This window comes from Neurospora tetraspora, assembly GCF_033439725.1.
Source record: "Neurospora tetraspora strain CBS 560.94 chromosome Unknown B0H65scaffold_5, whole genome shotgun sequence".
NCBI classification, from domain to species: domain Eukaryota; kingdom Fungi; phylum Ascomycota; class Sordariomycetes; order Sordariales; family Sordariaceae; genus Neurospora; species Neurospora tetraspora.
Window position 1 is genome coordinate 666,467 of NW_026944387.1, and position 17,025 is coordinate 683,491.

The following is a 17,025-nucleotide window of genomic DNA, read 5'->3' on the forward strand; positions in this document are numbered from 1 at the left end:
ACTGGGTTTCATCCGATCTGCCACGGCTCCAGCTCCGCTCGCTCTGTTCCGTTTCATCCTCTCAAACTCACCGTGTTGTTTGGTTTCGTTTCTTCGATTTGATTTGTTTTGTTTTGTTCTGTTTCGTTTCCTCCGTCACAAGCGGAGCCTGAGAGCCTCAGTTGCATCATGTCGTCCTGGAGCCGTTCCTCACACCTTACAGTACCCACGAACGTGATAAGCGCTCCGCCTCGTCTATCTCATGTTCTGATCTCCTGTTTAGCCACCGTAGCGTTTGACGATGAGATTTTATCTTGTCGCCATCTAACGAGCATTTATTTACTCACGACCATCGGAAAAATAGAGTGCAGTACAAACTCAATTATCATTCTTCTAAACCTAAACACCATGCCCTAGTTTTTCCTCCCCTTGACCCCTTTTCTCCTTCCATAACTACCTACCATAGCAAGATAAGATCTAAGAGCATACGCAGAACTCCGCCGCTTTCAAAAAAAAAAAAAACCTTTTAAAACCCAATTTGACAAAAAAACGTAAACGTAAGCGTTTTTTGGGGTATATCCACGCCCAATATGCTCGGAGGACAGACAGCTAGCCTGCTTCTAAACTTCGTATTCGTGCATGCAAAGCTGATGACCGCCGCGACACACTGGATGCGTGGGATACACATTTGCGAGCGAGGACACAGCAAAATCTGGCCACCGCCGCCATTGGATAGATACCTCAAGGGTAACATTTCATTCTGAAATCCTCCTTTTGGTCCATGATCCATGATTTGATAGTATAGCAGTGACAACAACAGATGAAGAGAGAGGTACAGAGAAAAAAGGAGTAGATATGAACCAGGACTAAAGGTATTTGTCTTCACCGTGGCGCAAAGCAAACATAACAGTAAACAAAGCGAGGAAGTGGAGTAGCGTGGGTGATAAGATGAGTGGTATGGCAGTAAATTCAACGACATGAACAAGAAACGAAAAATCAATGTGTAGATTCAGGGGGCGATTTAAACTTTGGTAAAGGGGAAAAACCTGACACGTCGCCAAAACACCAAATGATTTTCAACCATACCATAACCCCAGACAGATATAAGCCAATAACGTGGAAAAACAACTTAAAGCAATCGCAAAAGGGGATCACCAAAACCTAACACCCCCCTTCCTCCCTCTCCTCACAATCACTCATACTCCCATACCCGGGGTCATTTTCCATGCCCATGACCGACTTGGTAATCGACAAACACCTGCCAATCATCTTCTGCCTCATCTTCCCATCCAAGCCAACCTTCTCGCCCTGCGAGCTTCCGACCCAAATCCTCAGCGCGCCAGCCAAGCGTTCCAGCGCACCAGAGCACTGCTCCCTGCAGACTGTGTGGCGCTCCAGCAACTCCATCAGATGATAAGCCGCGGTGCACGCCAAGAGGGACATACCCTCGTGCTTAGACTGGTCCGTGCCACCGGGGAGGATCGAGTTGATGAAGTCGATCGCCTGCTTGGGCGGGTCGGAGAACTTCTGGAGGTGGGCGATGCGCATGGCGTACTGGAGGGCCAAGAGGGCGTCGTGGTCGGGAACGATTTGGGCCATGGGGGAGTCGATAAGCGGGGGGACGCCGCGGCCGTATTCGGGGTGCTTGTCGGGGTTGAGAGAGGGGTCGGAGGCCTTGAGGGCGGCGGCGATGCTGACGCCACGCTTTTCGGAGACGAGGACGGCGCGGGCGATGAGGGCGCGCAGGTAAGCGTTGGAGCCAATTGGGGCGATCTTGACGGCGAGGGCAATTTCGTCGATGGTTTCCTTGGTCGCTTCGGTGATGCCGTCTTGGGCTTTGGCGAGGCTGGAGAGGAGGAGGTGCTGGAGGATGGAGCTGGAGTACCAGGCGGCGACGGCGTCCATGGGGGAGCGGACGGCGGGGTCTTCAACGACGATGTTCATGCCGTCGGTTCGGTCTACCAGGTTGAAGGTCGTGGGGCGGTTGAAGGCAAGGTTGTGCGCTCTCTGGACGATGCTATCGTTGAGAACGTCATCACAGTCCTGCTCCAACAGAGTAGCAAGATGCTCGGGGAGGACATCTTCAGGGTTAGTAGAAGTTCGCTGAAGGATCATGTTCAGCTGTCTGGCCTCATTCCATCTCGACCTCGCAATCTTCGCTGCAGGAAGGTTGGCAAGCGAGAACTTGCCGGAGAACTGCCAGAGCAGAACACGAGTGTGAAGTGCCTTGAGCATCAAGCGAAGGGGAGTGTCCGGGAGGGTGCCCGAAGCGAGCAGCGTGAGAGTGAGACGGCTCCTATTGATCTCGACATCACCGCCGGCAAGCTGGGCATCCAATGCAATGGTCCAGGCCTTAACACGAGCAGCCTCCTGTTCCTCACTAAGTCCCGTCATCCACAGATATGTCCGTGCACCAAACACATTGCGAAGAGTGAACTTGAGCGTCTTGAGTAACAAGGCAGCAGCTTCGAGCAAAAAGTTGTGTCGTGGTACCCAGACGGTTTGGATAGCCGTGAGCCAGGCCTGTCTCCTGACATGAATTGGCGAGGCGAGCGAGGGCACGGCCTCCACCGCCGAAGTGGGGCCTTTTGGCTTCTCCGACTTGGGCGCGTCGAAAACGTTGTCGGGAAAGAGCGCCCATACGAGAAGAGCGCCAAGCAAAAGAAGCTTGAGCTTGGCCATAATTTCAATGGCCGAGATGTAATAGCCACCGACACTGAGATGCGATGAGCGAATGAAGGATCCAATAAGCCGTAGCGGCAGAGCGTAGAGACCACGTCCCTCGGTGGTTTCGTTGCTGGTTTCGTCCTCCATGAAAGCCTCGACGAGCATCAGTCCGGCCAGCGAACCAACCATCATCTTGCCGAGATAAGGATTCCACCGCCCCTGCATCTGGTGTTGCTGCTGTTGTTGTTGTATTTGTTGTCTGCGAATGACGCCCGGATTTGGCACGAATCCCGGCTGCATGGCCGGCGGGCCCACTGGGTACGGTCGTCCAGCGTTCATCTGTTGAGCCGACAAGATGCGCTTCATGTCGTCCGGTATCGGGATTAAGCCCGGAGGATCCGGACCCCGAGGCGTGTGCATCGGGGTGCTCATGAACGCTGAGACGTCCTGAGGGTACTGAATTGGCGTAGGCGGAGCTTGCATAGGGTTGGTCATGCCGGTCATTGCACCGGCCATGAATAGCTTCTCGAATGCGGCAATGCGGGCCTGCATGCTGTTGTTCTCCTCAATCAACCGGTTATTCCGCTTCTCCAAATGTCGGATGTATTCCGTCGCTTTGCTCAAAACCTGTAGAGGTATCTCGCATGTCAGTAGCATGCCCCTGAAGTGTGCATCACGCAAGTACAATCCTACATACCGTAGCTTTATTTAACTTGTGAGCTGGAGTCAATCCATGAAGTTCCTCCCTATCTTCCGTTGTATCTTCTCCCCTAGCACTCTTTGACATGATTCTCAAAGCAGGCACGCTATCTCTCAACGCTGCTATCTTGTCATTCAGATTTGTCCTATACCTCTTCTCAATCATGTTATGCGCCGTCTTCTTTACAGGCTGATGTCCATCCAAATCATCGTCATCGTCATCCTCGTCGACTTCGGCCGAGGACTTTCGTTTCCTACTATTTGGCTTCGATGGCTCCAGGCCGTCTGGTGATGAGGCGGAGCCCTTGTCGTGGCCCATGCTGGCATTGGAGTCGGGGCTGCCGGCGCTCCTGGGCGAGTGGTATTGGAGGTGAGGCGGCATGGCGATGGTCTTGAGCCTCTCTTGCTGGGCTGGAGTCAGCCTGTTGCGGATGTTGGGGTTGATGTTGGTGCGGACGGAGATGGGTTCGGCCGATTGTTGCTGAGGCGACGGAATGGAAAGGGCAGCGGCATAGATGCCGGGGTCGATGCCAGCACCGGTCGTATCGGGATAGAATTGGCCTTGTTGTTGCTGCTGTCCCTGTTGTGGGAGGCCAAAGTGGACGGGGAGGTCCCAGCTCTGAGGGATGGGCAGACCGTGCGGCACAGGGCCAAAGTTGAAGTCGGGGCCGGGATCAAACGGAGGAGAGTCCCCAAGGGCCCAGTTGGAGATGTTGTCTTGATTGAAGTCGAAGGCCTGCTGCTGCTGTTGTTGTTGGTACTGCTGCTGAGGGCTGATGCCGTTACCATTGAAGGCATTGGGATGCTGGTGGTGGCCTATCGGGGGGGAGTTGTTGGGATCATGATGCTGCTGAGTCGGCCCACCGGTTGAGGCTCTCGATGTGTCGGCCAGGGAGGAGGGTATGGAGGTTCCTCTTTGGGAGGTGGGATCGGGGGAAGTGACGGCGTCGTTAACGTTGTGACCGTTCAGGGAGCCGTGGTGTGCGAGCGTGGGCTCGCTCAGCTGCAACGGGGTGCTGATGTCGAAGTTGTCCAGACCTCCTTGGAACAGGCCGGGCGAGTCAGCATCGGGATCGGCCATTTTGCTTTGGATGCACACTGGCAAGTGCGGCCGCCGGATGCTGGTATTCGGGAATGCTGGCTGATGCCGGATCTGATTGCTGTACCCCAAGACCCCTCAGCTCAGAATTGTACAATGATGGGCTGTTGCATGCAGGCGGGCTGTGAACTATCGAGCCCTTCCCGTCCTTGCGTGGTGTGTTTGGCAAGGCGCAAGGTATGAAAGCGGCCCGGGGTTGGCGTGTGCGCTCGGTCGTCTCCAGTCCTCAGGTCGTCTCCTCTTTTTTTCCCGGTAGGGGCCGATAATGAGCGATACCCGACTGTTTTTCCCCTTTGCTGCAATTTTTTGGGTTTGCGATGCCGAGCGGGAAAGTGCGTCTATTCCTGCTTCAAGAATTGGGGATCGTGAAATTCCCTGATTGGAGACAAAACCAAACCGAAATCCAATTTCCCCGTATGTGCGTTGAAACTGCGTTGAAAGAAAGAGCGACCTTGCGTGTGCTGGTCCGCTCCGTTATCCGCACTTGCACCACAACTTGCGTGCTTCCAATGCCGGCCGAAGGGGTAGTATGCAGCAAAAACAACAATAACAACCGTTTTTGTCGCACACCCGCTTGACGTTAACAGCTATACTCTTTTACATTAACTAAACCCACGACAACAAGCTCGATGTTTCTTGAGGCCCGACTCGACTCGACAAACCCGAGTCTCGCTCCTTTCGTCGAGAAGAACAAGTCGCGAATAGAGTGGGGTACCTCTACCTGGTTTTCCCCAACACACTTCGTTTCCGAGTCTTCTAAACACTTGGTCCTTTTCCCTGTTTCTTGGCTTCCCTCTGACGAAGTGGGCCAATGATGAGATGGCCGGATGGATGAATGGATGGATGGATGGATGGATGAATGGATGGGTGGATGGGTGGATGGTTGCCGGGTCCGGGACGGGTCAGGCGCTGGGCTGTCAGGGAGCTTGGACCGCGTCTTTCGGTTTGGATAGTGTCGACAATTGACTTCTTCGGTCGGTCTGGCGTCTCTGGCTCACTCGCACGCGCTCTCCCTCTTTCTCCCGTCGCAAATGTCGAATTGTTTGGGTGAGCTGATGCGCGGAGGGAAAGAGTGGTGTCGGGAGTGGAAGGGCGATGGGGTTACGGGTGGGACGATTTAAGCCAGAATCGTATGATGATCATGGAAGGACTGACGGCTGGAGCCGAGCCCAAGTGCCCGCAGGAATTCGGGGGGCACCAGGCTTATGTAACCACTTGGATCACTCGTCTCTCTCCCACGGAAAGACGAGACAAGGAAACAGGAACGCCCGGGGCAGGAAAGGGCTCCAACACCAACACAGCCGGCGACGGGGTCGCCAAGAGTCGGGACACGTGCAACCAACAAACGTTCTGTCACTGAGTGGGTCTCCACAAGAGGCCACTCCACCCCGGAAGAGGCCCAAAACCAAGGAATGTAGCCAATCATTGTCAGCCAAAGCAGGGCAAAGACCCCACTTGCGTATCGATAGAAAACGGCCTTTTTGGACGTACCTTGTTAGCGCCTTTTTGATTCGAAAAGTCATCAACTTCAAGTTGTTCGGGTCAAGAACACTTACTCCAGTCAACAACAAAAAGCTAGACTAGCAGCAAGAGGTGCGCCAACGATCCGGGAATTGGCCAAAATCGATTCGGGAGCGGTGGTAGGGATGCTGGGGGGAGACAGATTATATACTACGAAAATTGCTTTTCCGGTCGAGTTCCTCCGTCCCCATCGCCTTCAGGTTTTGTTCTGTGTCCTTGTTCTGTGCCATGGTTTTGATGACTAGTTGCAGAACCAGCGTGCGTGACCGAGGTACCTCTACAGACGCACGACTGCCCTGCGACTGCCCTGGGTTTTGCAGCTCCCAGCATGCATGCATGCTTGTTTGTTGTTCGACAAAATTACCGGAAACAGGTTAGCTCGGTCTGCAGGCTGCAGGGTTTGCTACCTTGACTTTGCGATTGAATTGGATTGGATTTGCGCTAGAACATCTCGAGAGGGAGCCGGTGGACAACAACCAGTGCAATCATCACGCATCACCGCCCCCCGCAAAAGTTATCTCTGGGAGTCGGGAGTCGCGAGTCGGGTCGATAGAAGGGACGGAACGTCGAAGGTCGAGGGTTCGCGACGATCTATCCCCCTGGCTCTTCTCTCAACATGGTTCCTGCTTTTCAACGCCGTCGGTCCGCAGCAGATCGAACACAGGGCAGAGCCGGGCGGTATGTAGCAGATGATGGTTTCACGAACTGTGTCTCACTGTGATGGGAGGACAAACTCTATCCAAGCAACAAATGGAGCTATCTATCGATAAAATTGTTATCATCACAGCCTGGATGGATTTCCCATCCCCCATCCCATGCCATCCCGCCATTTTCCCATCCAATATCGGAGCACCATCTCTATGCGGAAGACTACCTTTCACATCCATCATATTTCTTCAGCACAGAAAGCACAGATTACAGAAACGCCCCGGCTTTCCCAAAAACATTTCGATCAAATCTCGGGGAATTCTTGGGAAAGCAATAACTTGATGACAGGGTTTGCCGAAGCTACGAGAGCTATCATATCTGGCATAGTATCCCCAAATATCCCAACCAACGCAAACTCGCATTCGCACCGACAACAGTGACACACCAGGAAAAGGGGTCAACCTGGGTTTGTCGGACTCTTTTCGGGGTGCTCAATTCTCGACTCTCTTTTTCCGCCTTCTCCGACTCCCACGTCGTCGCCGGTCGGGCCGTCCAAAAGGGGCAACCTTAAAATGGAGGGTACACCGGTAGGGTGGCAAACAAACCAAGACAACACAACTCGACAACCAAAACCCCAGACCGGACCAACAAAATCTGAATTGTCTCGTGCGACACCACTATTTGCGACTTGGCGACCTTTTGCGACTCGGCTCTTCTATGAACACAATATTTTCGGGGCCACAAAACGGCGAAACGGCTCTCTTTGGTAACTCTAGGCGAAACCACGTGTAGTGCATATGAATTGCACTACGTAAGACCCGACTCCGTGGCATTCAAGCCGAGTTGTCTGGGCAACAGCACACGCATACGCCGCCGCCGCCAATTCTTCATGAAATTTGAGAATCGAAACTTCGTCCTCGGGGAGCAGAGAAGAAAGGCAGGGAGGGCTGCAGTCAGCCTTTCACCCTCATCCTGGGATAATTTGACAGGCTGCCTGCCCTCTGGGGGGCTCGTCTTCAACCCAATGGATGTTAGCCAACTAACAACACCCAAGTGGAAGACACAGCTGTGAGCTGGATGACAGTTCACTTACCTGTAGAGACGTCATATTTCCCATCTTTTTTTTTTTCCTTTCCAGGCCTGCATCTTTTTTCTAGGTCTGTTCGCATCTTTCTTCTCCGCCCCGAAGCTGCAGTATGCAATCCCCCTCCTTGTCCCCGACAAATTCCTTCCAAAACTTCCTGATTTTCAGATCAACTCATCGAGACTGGGCATCGAGACTTACTTATAAGATCTTGAGAATCTTCAATAAAAAGACCCCTGGAACCTACAAGTTAGCTGCAAGCTGCTAGCGGGCGCTGTGCTTGCTGCTGCTGTGCCGCTGGCTCTTGCTGTTGTCACTAGTGTATGAACTGCTACGGGCCGTCACTTTGATAACCCGGAGATGCTGGATGCGATCGATGCCGAATACCCTGATTATGCATAGCCAGCATTCTACATAATTATACATACCATAGAAACTCGAAATTCGCCATCGTCAATATCCTCTTTGAGCGCCGGGCAGAGGGCAGATCTGTACAGAGCAAGCCCGAGTCTGTACGTTGAAACGCACGCAAGTTAAAGTGGTGGGCAATGTCCATGTCCTCGAGTTTTCACTAACAGGACAGCCACATCTGCTGGTGTATGCGTGCTTACGGAGCGCCGCGTTCTGCCCTGCTCGGCGCTCAAAGAGGCGATTGACGATGGCGAGTTTCGCGAGTTTCTACGGTAGGTATGTATACACCAACTTTGCCCTCTAAATGCATCATCAAGGCGTGGTCGCATATCTTATCGTTGTCTCTCACCAAAATGTCAGCTTCTGATTCTGCATACATGGCAGTTAGTGCATAAAACCTGGCTCGTACCGGGGATAGGGAAGCAAGCGCGGTTCCGGTAGGCTTCCGGTAGGGTTCCGGAGGATTCATTCCGGTGCATCTTGTTTCGTCGTTGTTTTTCTTCCTTTAAACTCCACAGGTTGTTTCTTCCACAATGTTTCTTTTTCAATAGTACCTGGAATTGATATCCTAGGAGCAAGGTTGCCCCAGCAATTGGGTTGTGGATGTTTTGATGAAGATGTTTCGAAACTTTTTCTCCAACTTCTCTATGATGTTTTTTTTTCGGAACTTCCCCCATTTCTGCATGCATGCTTGCTGCGATTAGTATGATATCCATGGATCTGTAGTTGTAAGTTGTGACTGCGGCAGCAGCTGTCTATACTGAGCCTCACGGGTATGCACTGGATGCTTCATGTCCGACGCTTGGATGCTTTGCGGATGGTTTCGAGATGCATTGTGGGAGAGACGAAAGATTTTCACCGACATGTACCTAGAATGGATTAAGTACCTTATCTTGCATACCGATTAGGTATCTTCTATACCTCGCTTTCGTGTTTCGTCCTGTGCAGTACATTCGATCTGGGTCAGGTAACTTCTGCACCCCTCTTACAAGTATACCGTATAATCTCGGGAAATTCAGATTCCAGGACAGGCATAATCGTGCGGATTCTGTAGGGTTAAAGGTCTGCCAGTTGCGTTTGGCTGTAGGTACGTGGTTGTAGAAGCAAATGGCAGAGCTATAACCCTGCGTTGCCGGACTGACCTGGAATCTGAATTTCCCGAGATTATACGGTAACTCGAGGGCATATATGAGACACTCGTCCATGGTCCATGACTGTTAACCTCCGGGTACAAACTCAAGCGTAGGTCGGCTGGTCCAGGACGGGAGAGGATTCAATGCGGTAGTTGGGACGAGCCTATGAGCTCATTCAGCTGATGAGAGGTAAGAAGTGGTTGTAAGCAAGAAGACCTGGAAGAAGATCGGTATTTCTCCTTTCCAAAAGCCCACTTGTCACATTCGTCCCGTAGCAATAACTCTGTCCCACTAACAGAGCCGATGCTTTCACAACCAGGAAACCCACCTTCCATGCATCCAAAGGAAAAGAACCAAAATCCGGGATTTCGAACGGTACCTATAGGTACCTATGCAGTACGCAACGAGGTGCTATCAAACCCTCGTCGAGAGTTAGTCAACACAACTTCGACACATGATTTTATGTCAACGTAGGCGGCTCACCTCGGTACCTTGCGGTTGTCATGTCGACCAAATGCTAATCAACGTCATACCGATCATAGATATGGATCACTTGCTCTGTGACGTGATCCCGTTGCGTCCCTGGAAAGCAGAGACCAACTTAAGCCAGGTTATTGAACCGAGTTGGGTTATCTTCCATCTGTGCCCGCATATGTCGAGAAGGACCTGAAGCTGGTAGGGACCGTTCACACCGCCGTGACTCGCGGAAAAACCATTTTCGGGATCTCGCGGACTGCATAGAGCTAACGGTCTGGCAGTTGCGCTGGAGGCCGCCCGAGGAGCTTGTGTGTGGTGATCGCACCCCATCAACCATTCAAATAGGTCTTGCAGAGGTCTCCATCTCCGCGAGGTGATCCCATTGTGCCCCTGATAAGCCTCCGATAAGGCATCCGGGGGCAAAGAGCAACTTATATCCCGGATCCTTCAACCGGTTTCAAGCTTCTCAGGCTCCGCCTCCGGGTCCGGTCCAGTCCGAAACCAGCATGTTGTGGTTATGAAAAAAATTGAAGTCGGGCGTCATCAGCTGCTCTCATGTTATCTCCAAATTGCGTGCATGAAAGCTCGGAAGAAGTCCGCTCGGCCCGATCGTCCAAGAGTATTGAGTGCCTCTAGATCTCAGATGCGGTGGTGGATGTGGTTGGAAAAGAAAGAAGTACAAGAATGCCAGGGAAGTGGAAGTTTTATCCAAGTGTCCCCCATGGAAAGTTTGACCGGACGTCAACATGCGTAACATCGCAGGTTTTACGAAAGCGAAGTGCAGATGGGTTAAGGTACATACCAGGCAAATATGACCTTAACACTTTGGTTTGTCAGTGTAGTGTACGTCCGTTATCAGCCTATCTCCGTGGCTACCTTCGGCGGGAGCTTGGGGACTGTGATCGATATGGCAAGAAGTTCGCTGGCAGCAGAGGCTTAAGTGAACAGAAGGGTGAGGTAACTGGACTCTCCCAGGCTTGACTGCACTGGTGCAGAATTGACGACGACTAAAATGGGATTGGGATCATTCGTCAAGGCGTTGCCGACGGAGGGGGGCGGCAAACTTCGGGACATCGCAAGCGCGACATAGTGAGAAGAAGTGAACTTGAATGGTGGAAAATCCTTGATGTCTGGTCTGGTTGAAAGAAGAAGAAGATCTAAGACGGAGTAGAAATTCTAGGCGGGCTGCACCTTCCATACGTAACAATACATACGCAACTTTATGATCCCGTTCCGAACACCCCCAACCCACCAGGCCGTACGGGGAGGAGGGGGGTGCAGCTTCCGGTCAATTGACCGTCCGTTAGTTTACGAACGGGAATCTATTATTCACGATTAATAAACGTTCGTTCTTTCCAACGTTGTAACTTTTCAACGTTCTAGAACCTCCTGACTATGGAGTAACGGTCAATTGCTTTCGGACGTTTACATTTTCGAACGTTTCCCATAGTCATGTAGTTATCTGACTGGACCGTCAACCGCCATCACACACAGGACGACATCACAGTAGAAGGGAGGTATATGTGAAGTGTAAACCCAGGTATCAAATTGACTTTCCGTCAAGGAAAAGAAACCAAAAAGAGAAAATGGTATAACGGTATGTGTATGTACAACCCAAAGAAGAAGAAAAGAAAGGGAATCAAAAGGGTAAACGAAGATCCTGCTTTATCATCACCATCACCATGCCACGTATCCCCCACCCAAGCATCACCCGTCCATCCATCCATGCGACCATCCAATGTTGTTATCCGATGCTTTCCAAGGTCCATCCCAACTCTTTCATCCAATCTTTTTTTCCTTAAACCCAACCCTCATGCAATCTTTACCCTTTCATCCTACCATCCTATCATCCATCCTTCAGCAACCATCTACCAAATCTCCTCCTCACTCCTCACCATCTCCACCGTAGGCGTCTTCGGCTCAAACCTCTTCATCCTCTTCCTATCCGCCTTGGTGACCAAAGACGGGGTAATCGGCACTACCGGCGAAAAGGGCTGGTAAGGACTATACGGCACGGGCGCGCCGGTCCAGGGCGTCCTCAACCCAGCAGTATTCATGCCCGGTGACAACGGGCCATTAGCCTGCCTCGTGAAGACGGTTTGCTTCGTCGTTTGGCTACCGCTGGTGGGCGAGGCAAGAGAGGGTTCGTAAGCGCGAAGCGGCAAGGCGCCGCCGGCGCGGACGGCAGAGGAGGAGGCGTTCCCGTTGAGGGAGTTAAGAGGGGCCGGAGCGTTAGGGCGGAGGGTGGAAGAAGTTCCAGAGGCGCCGGAGCGCGAAGAGGAGAAAGAAGCGCCTGGTTTGGGAGAGGAGGGGAGGGTACGTGTTGAGTCAAGGCTGGGGAAGCGGTTGACGCCGGGGCGAGGGGAGGAGGGGAGGCCGACAGTCCCGGAGACGAGGCCAGAGGTGGAGCGCTCGGAGACGGCGGAGGGCGGGTCGGCGAGGTAGGCGTCTCCCGTCAGGGAAGAGGCGTTGGAGGCGGCGGAGGGGTCGCGGACGTGCGAGGGGAGACGCTCGTCGGAGCGGGATCCCTCGCGCTGTGGAGGCCGGTGCAGGGCGATGTCGATCCGTTGGTCGATGGATTGAGTGCTTACGGGGGATATGTCAGGGGTGGGGTATTGCCCTTGCTGGCCGCTGTTTTGACGGCGGAAGGGGAGCACGTCCGAGGGGATGGGAGGTGGCTTGGCGGGGGCGTAGTGGCGAGGCGGGATGGGGTTCATCTCTTGCCCGTCGACGTCGGGATGGTAGCCACGGGGGAAAGTGCCGGACATCGGGGTCATGATGGGCGAAGAGATGGAGAGGCCTTGCGGGGCCTTGTTCTTCTTGGGGGATTTGAGGAAGTTGAGGAGAGAGGAGCCGCGGGATTGCTTCTCTTCTTTTTCCTTGGAGAGGTTCAGGTTGGAAGGCTTGTTCTTGCGGATGGTTCCTGGTGCTTGTTGCTGTTGTTGCTGCTGGGAAGCAAATGATGACACCGAGGGCCTTGGTAGGTTTGGTGGTATGTACTGCCTCCCCTCTGCCTTTGCCTCCTCCTGCTCCATCACATGCTTGTACATCTCTTCTAGCTGTTGTTGCGCCATGGCTCTGTCGTGTCGGATTACCGTCTGGTCAACTGAAAGATCGTAACCGGCTGCGAGAACCGTCGAGGTTGGTGAACCAGCAGAGATGACTGAGTGTTGCGACCTGCTTGCGCTAAGTGGTCCTTCTCTGAATCCCCAGTTCCTGTATGGGCTCTGTGGGATCTGAAGCGTTGGAAGTGGTGGCAGGAATTGTCCCTGCTCTTGCTGCTGCTGGTAGAACTGCTCTCCTAGTTCTTGTTGATGGAACTGAGCAAGTGTCTGCTTGAACTCCTCCTCTGTTTGCTGAAGGTATGCCGGGAGAGGGTTGAAGTTGAGATACTTGTCTTCGTCTGGAAGGTCGGCGTTGATCAAAGCTTGACGCCGTCCTTTGGAAAGCACAAGAAGAAGAATGGCAACAATGACCAACGATACCGCGTACGAACCAACAATGCCGCCAATCTGTGCTGGGAGATACGCCGGGTCACGGATAGCACCTCGTGACAATGGAGGGCCGTCTTCTGGTGCCGGAGCGGGATCCCAATCGATGTTTAGTGGGTTGTTGTTGCCTCTCGGAGACAAGTCAGGCTGACCGTTTGATGGTGAAGGAATGGCGAGGCAGAGATGAGGCCAAGTGAGAACGAGTGATGTGGTCAAGAATGACAAGACCCAGGCCGAGTTATACTTGATGTTGTTTCTGCTGATGGAAGTCCTGATACCAGGGGGCATGATGATGTGAGGCAGGATACCGGGAGTGATACCGGGAGTAGTAGTTCCTTTTTGTTTGCCTTCACCTAGATGCTGACCTTTTTGGGAACTGTCGATCCCTCAGGCAGAGTATCCGCTAAAGTGAAACGCAATGTGATATGGACCAGCACAGCATCCGCATGAACAGGAGGTCAACGGGAGGAGGGGCGTCGAGGCAAACGTCTGGGTATATACTGTGGTAGCGGCTGTTGATACAATTCTGGTTGGAAGGGTCGTGAAGCATGTGTCGAGTAGATGAGCACTTTGGTCAATTTTGGAGCGGATTGGCCACTAGCATAGGGGCCGAATTCAGGCACGTCTACCACTTGCATTCTCACTCGTGGCTCCCGCATGATGACCTTCAAAAATAGCTTTGGATGGAGGCCAAAAAATCGGTGGTGTTGATTGGGGTCTTGGTGAGCACCAGAGGTGGTGCTACGCTTGTATGAGACATGATTGGTCGGGTGGACTTGATAGCACCGGAGGGCGAGCGGCAAGGGACTCGACGCGATTGGCTGGCACATGGTGACCACGCCGGCGAGGTTGTCTATCCCCGCCTCCACCCGTTGTTAACCCCTGGCGATTGGTGCTGCTCCCGCGTCCCGTCCTTGGCCTCTCTGTTTTTTCGATTTGGATATGTCTTGTCCCTGGACCCCAGGCCTCGCACGAGAGAGCCTCGACTGTGGCATTCTGTGAAGCGAGGGTGAGGCTCTTCCTTCGAAATAAACTCTTCCAAACCCACCGCCTTTTCCCAGGAATGTGACTCGTGCCTGGCTAGCCTTGACAGGTCCTCCAACGATGAGGCGTACCTTGCAGTGTTCGAGCCTCGTTACCGCCGCGATGGGTCCAGAACTTGTGATGGTTACCAGTGACGGCAGTTGGCCTGAGAAAGTCACAGTGATGGGCACATGTGATAAAAGTCACGACACCACTAGTGAAAGGAGAAGCCAACGGTTATTGATAAAGAGCTCTCTATCCACCAAGCTATCGCCTTGGGTTTGGTGGATGAGCAGTCACTTTGACCAACAATCACACAGCAGCAGGTGATGGTGATGGCCCCAAAGGAAGATCACCATTTCACGTCAGCCGCATGTGCCAATGCCATTTGTTGGTTGAGTCTGGCACTAGAGTCCGAACTGATCCTGATCGATAGCACAATCCTGTCAGCTATATCACGGATGGTGGTGTTCATTGAGCTTGATATTTTAGACGCCCGGATCGCTTTCAACGAGCAAAGCCGTGGAGCGAGTTCATGCTGTTGTCGACCGTGCCCCTGATTCTAGCTGGCCCCTTAAACCACGATGCTGGGTGGAAAAGACTTCGCACCGCGCAGTGGCCGAGATATGATCCGAAGTTGGGTTGAGGGGTCGAGTCTTTGCGATCGAGTTGCGATATTAAAAAGAGGGCTGATACATATCAGATGTTGAACTGCAATGCAACGGTTCGGCACCAGACAAGGTCTGCTTTATCCATGGTGATCGCCATTGGGTCCTGGACATTTGAGGGGTTTAAAGGATAACATGATGATGAGATCTTTGCGTTGGGTTAAGGGCCTGATCGGCTGGATGTGCTTCCGTCGGGAACACGCCTTTTCTATTGCTTTTTGACCGCCAAGATCGATTTTTTTAGGAAGCTAGACCAAAATTAGCAGTAGATTACCGCTGTACGCTATTCTTAACAGCCTGTATACTAATTAGGGTGCTAAATTTTGTACCGTGCTAATACGGACCGTATTACTTCCCTATTTAGGTTTAAGTATCTCAATTTTTCATAGTATTGAATATTATATACTCGATATTCTGCCAGAGTCGACGAAAGCTCCTAGACTATGTTTATAGTCGAATATACGAAGTATACGAATATATAACGAATATAAATATAAAAATCCAGCTAAATTAGTATAGTTACGGGGTATAGTTTTAGTTCTATTGTATTTTAGAATATTTTGTCGTAGGATATTAAAAGCGACTACTTACTATAATGTTTATACAAATCAATTCTTTAAATCCTGTTATAAAATCGATATAGATAGTATCAGAATGCAACACGGGCGCGTATAACCGTAGCACGACGAGTATATACAAAATAATAAAATAACTAAAGCTAAAGAAGGAAAGAGGGAGAGGTTGAGAATTAAGTTCGGTTGAATACCCTTATATAGGGTATATCCAGATTCTGCCAACCTCTACCGCCTTCCTAATCTAATATTACATATAAATGCGATATGCAGGTCGTAGTACTAATTAAACGGTCGCGACGAACTAATTAAATAGGCTTATATATCTTAATTCTAGTTTAGCTAACTAGAGGGCGTACATCCCTAAGAATATAGGTTTTATAATAGGACGAGTAGGGCCTTAGTACTTATATACAGGGTATCGGGACCTATATCGTTATACTACCCCCCCCCCTCCCCCCCTGGGGTTAAGGCTCAGCCTTAGAGCTGAAAAGAAAAAATGAAAAAATTAATTCAAATAGGAATCGAATACTTCCTTCAACTTTATTTCCTTACTATCGCTTTTCTCCTCAATCCTACTCTTAAACCTTCCTTAAGTTTATTATCGTTAATATAGGGCTCTTTATCTCCCGCTAACTAATTAATTAAGCGTTTAGGTAGTTCTAATATTACTAAGTTTATTTTATAATAATCCCTTAATAGCTTTACTACATTACTAAAATTATTTACTAGCTAGAATTAAAAGTCGGGGTCCTAACTTCTTTATTCTACCTAATACTCTAACTTTCCTCTTATAACCTTTAATAAAATTACTTTTAAAACTTCCTACTCTTCTTTATTACTAATTATCTTACTAGTAAGGTTTTCGTTATTTTATTTTAGAAGGGGGTTATTAGGATAGCGTTTTAAATCATTAAGATAGTAAATAATAGTACCCTTCCAAGTTTTAGGGACTTCCAATTCGTATAAGTAACCCTTTATTACTTTAATACAATATAGTACTTAAGTTTATCTTTAATCTAATTTATCGCTAGGCCGGTCTATAATCTAACCTCGCTTAATAATAAAAATTCGATCGCTAATGCTGAAATCGGATTCCCGTTTATCTTTATTCGTTTAAATTATTTATTACTATTAAACCTTTTCGATACTTTCCTATACTATTATATAATACTATTTTAATTAATTTATTTACGGGGTAAGCGTAAGTATACTCGAATTTCCCAATTTAGTATATTAGGTATAATATATCCTATAATAACCTCTTTAGACAATAGCTTTTTTAAATTATTATAAGGAAGGTTTATTTAAACCGCATTTAGTATTAGAATATATTTTAATTAATTGTCTTAATTATAATTAATATAAAGTTTCATTCGCTAATCGATATATTAATAGAAATTCTCTACCTACCTTATAATTTGTAAATATCTTAAAGTAACTAACTTCTATTTAATATTTAAAAGTAATAATATTTCCTATATTATTTAAGATACGAATTAAAGACCGTAGTTGCTAATAATTTCCGTCAGTGAATTATAGAAGCGGTAGGG

At 50.3% G+C, this 17,025-nt stretch overlaps 3 protein-coding genes across 3 annotated transcripts; all 3 read right to left on the reverse strand.

Moving 5' to 3' along the window:
- Window positions 1–345: 345 nt before the first annotated feature.
- Window positions 346–1,172, reverse strand: B0H65DRAFT_218302 (uncharacterized protein). Its single transcript, XM_062822016.1, has one exon. It carries the CDS (start codon window positions 956–958, stop codon window positions 506–508), a length of 453 nt encoding a protein of 150 aa, XP_062680196.1. The 5' UTR covers window positions 959–1,172; the 3' UTR covers window positions 346–505.
- B0H65DRAFT_218340 (uncharacterized protein) lies at window positions 1,050–4,749 on the reverse strand. Its single transcript, XM_062822017.1, has 2 exons — window positions 3,344–4,749; window positions 1,050–3,273 (listed from the first exon to the last, which is right to left on the reverse strand). The coding sequence occupies exons 1-2, from the start codon at window positions 4,424–4,426 to the stop codon at window positions 1,141–1,143; spliced, it is 3,216 nt and encodes a 1,071-aa protein (XP_062680197.1). The 5' UTR covers window positions 4,427–4,749; the 3' UTR covers window positions 1,050–1,140.
- Window positions 4,750–11,586: 6,837 nt separating this feature from the next.
- B0H65DRAFT_549619 (uncharacterized protein) lies at window positions 11,587–13,497 on the reverse strand (the record flags this gene model as incomplete). Its single annotated transcript, XM_062829671.1, has 1 exon — window positions 11,587–13,497. The coding sequence occupies one exon, from the start codon at window positions 13,495–13,497 to the stop codon at window positions 11,587–11,589; it is 1,911 nt and encodes a 636-aa protein (XP_062680198.1).
- Between the last annotated feature and the right edge of the window lie 3,528 nt (window positions 13,498–17,025).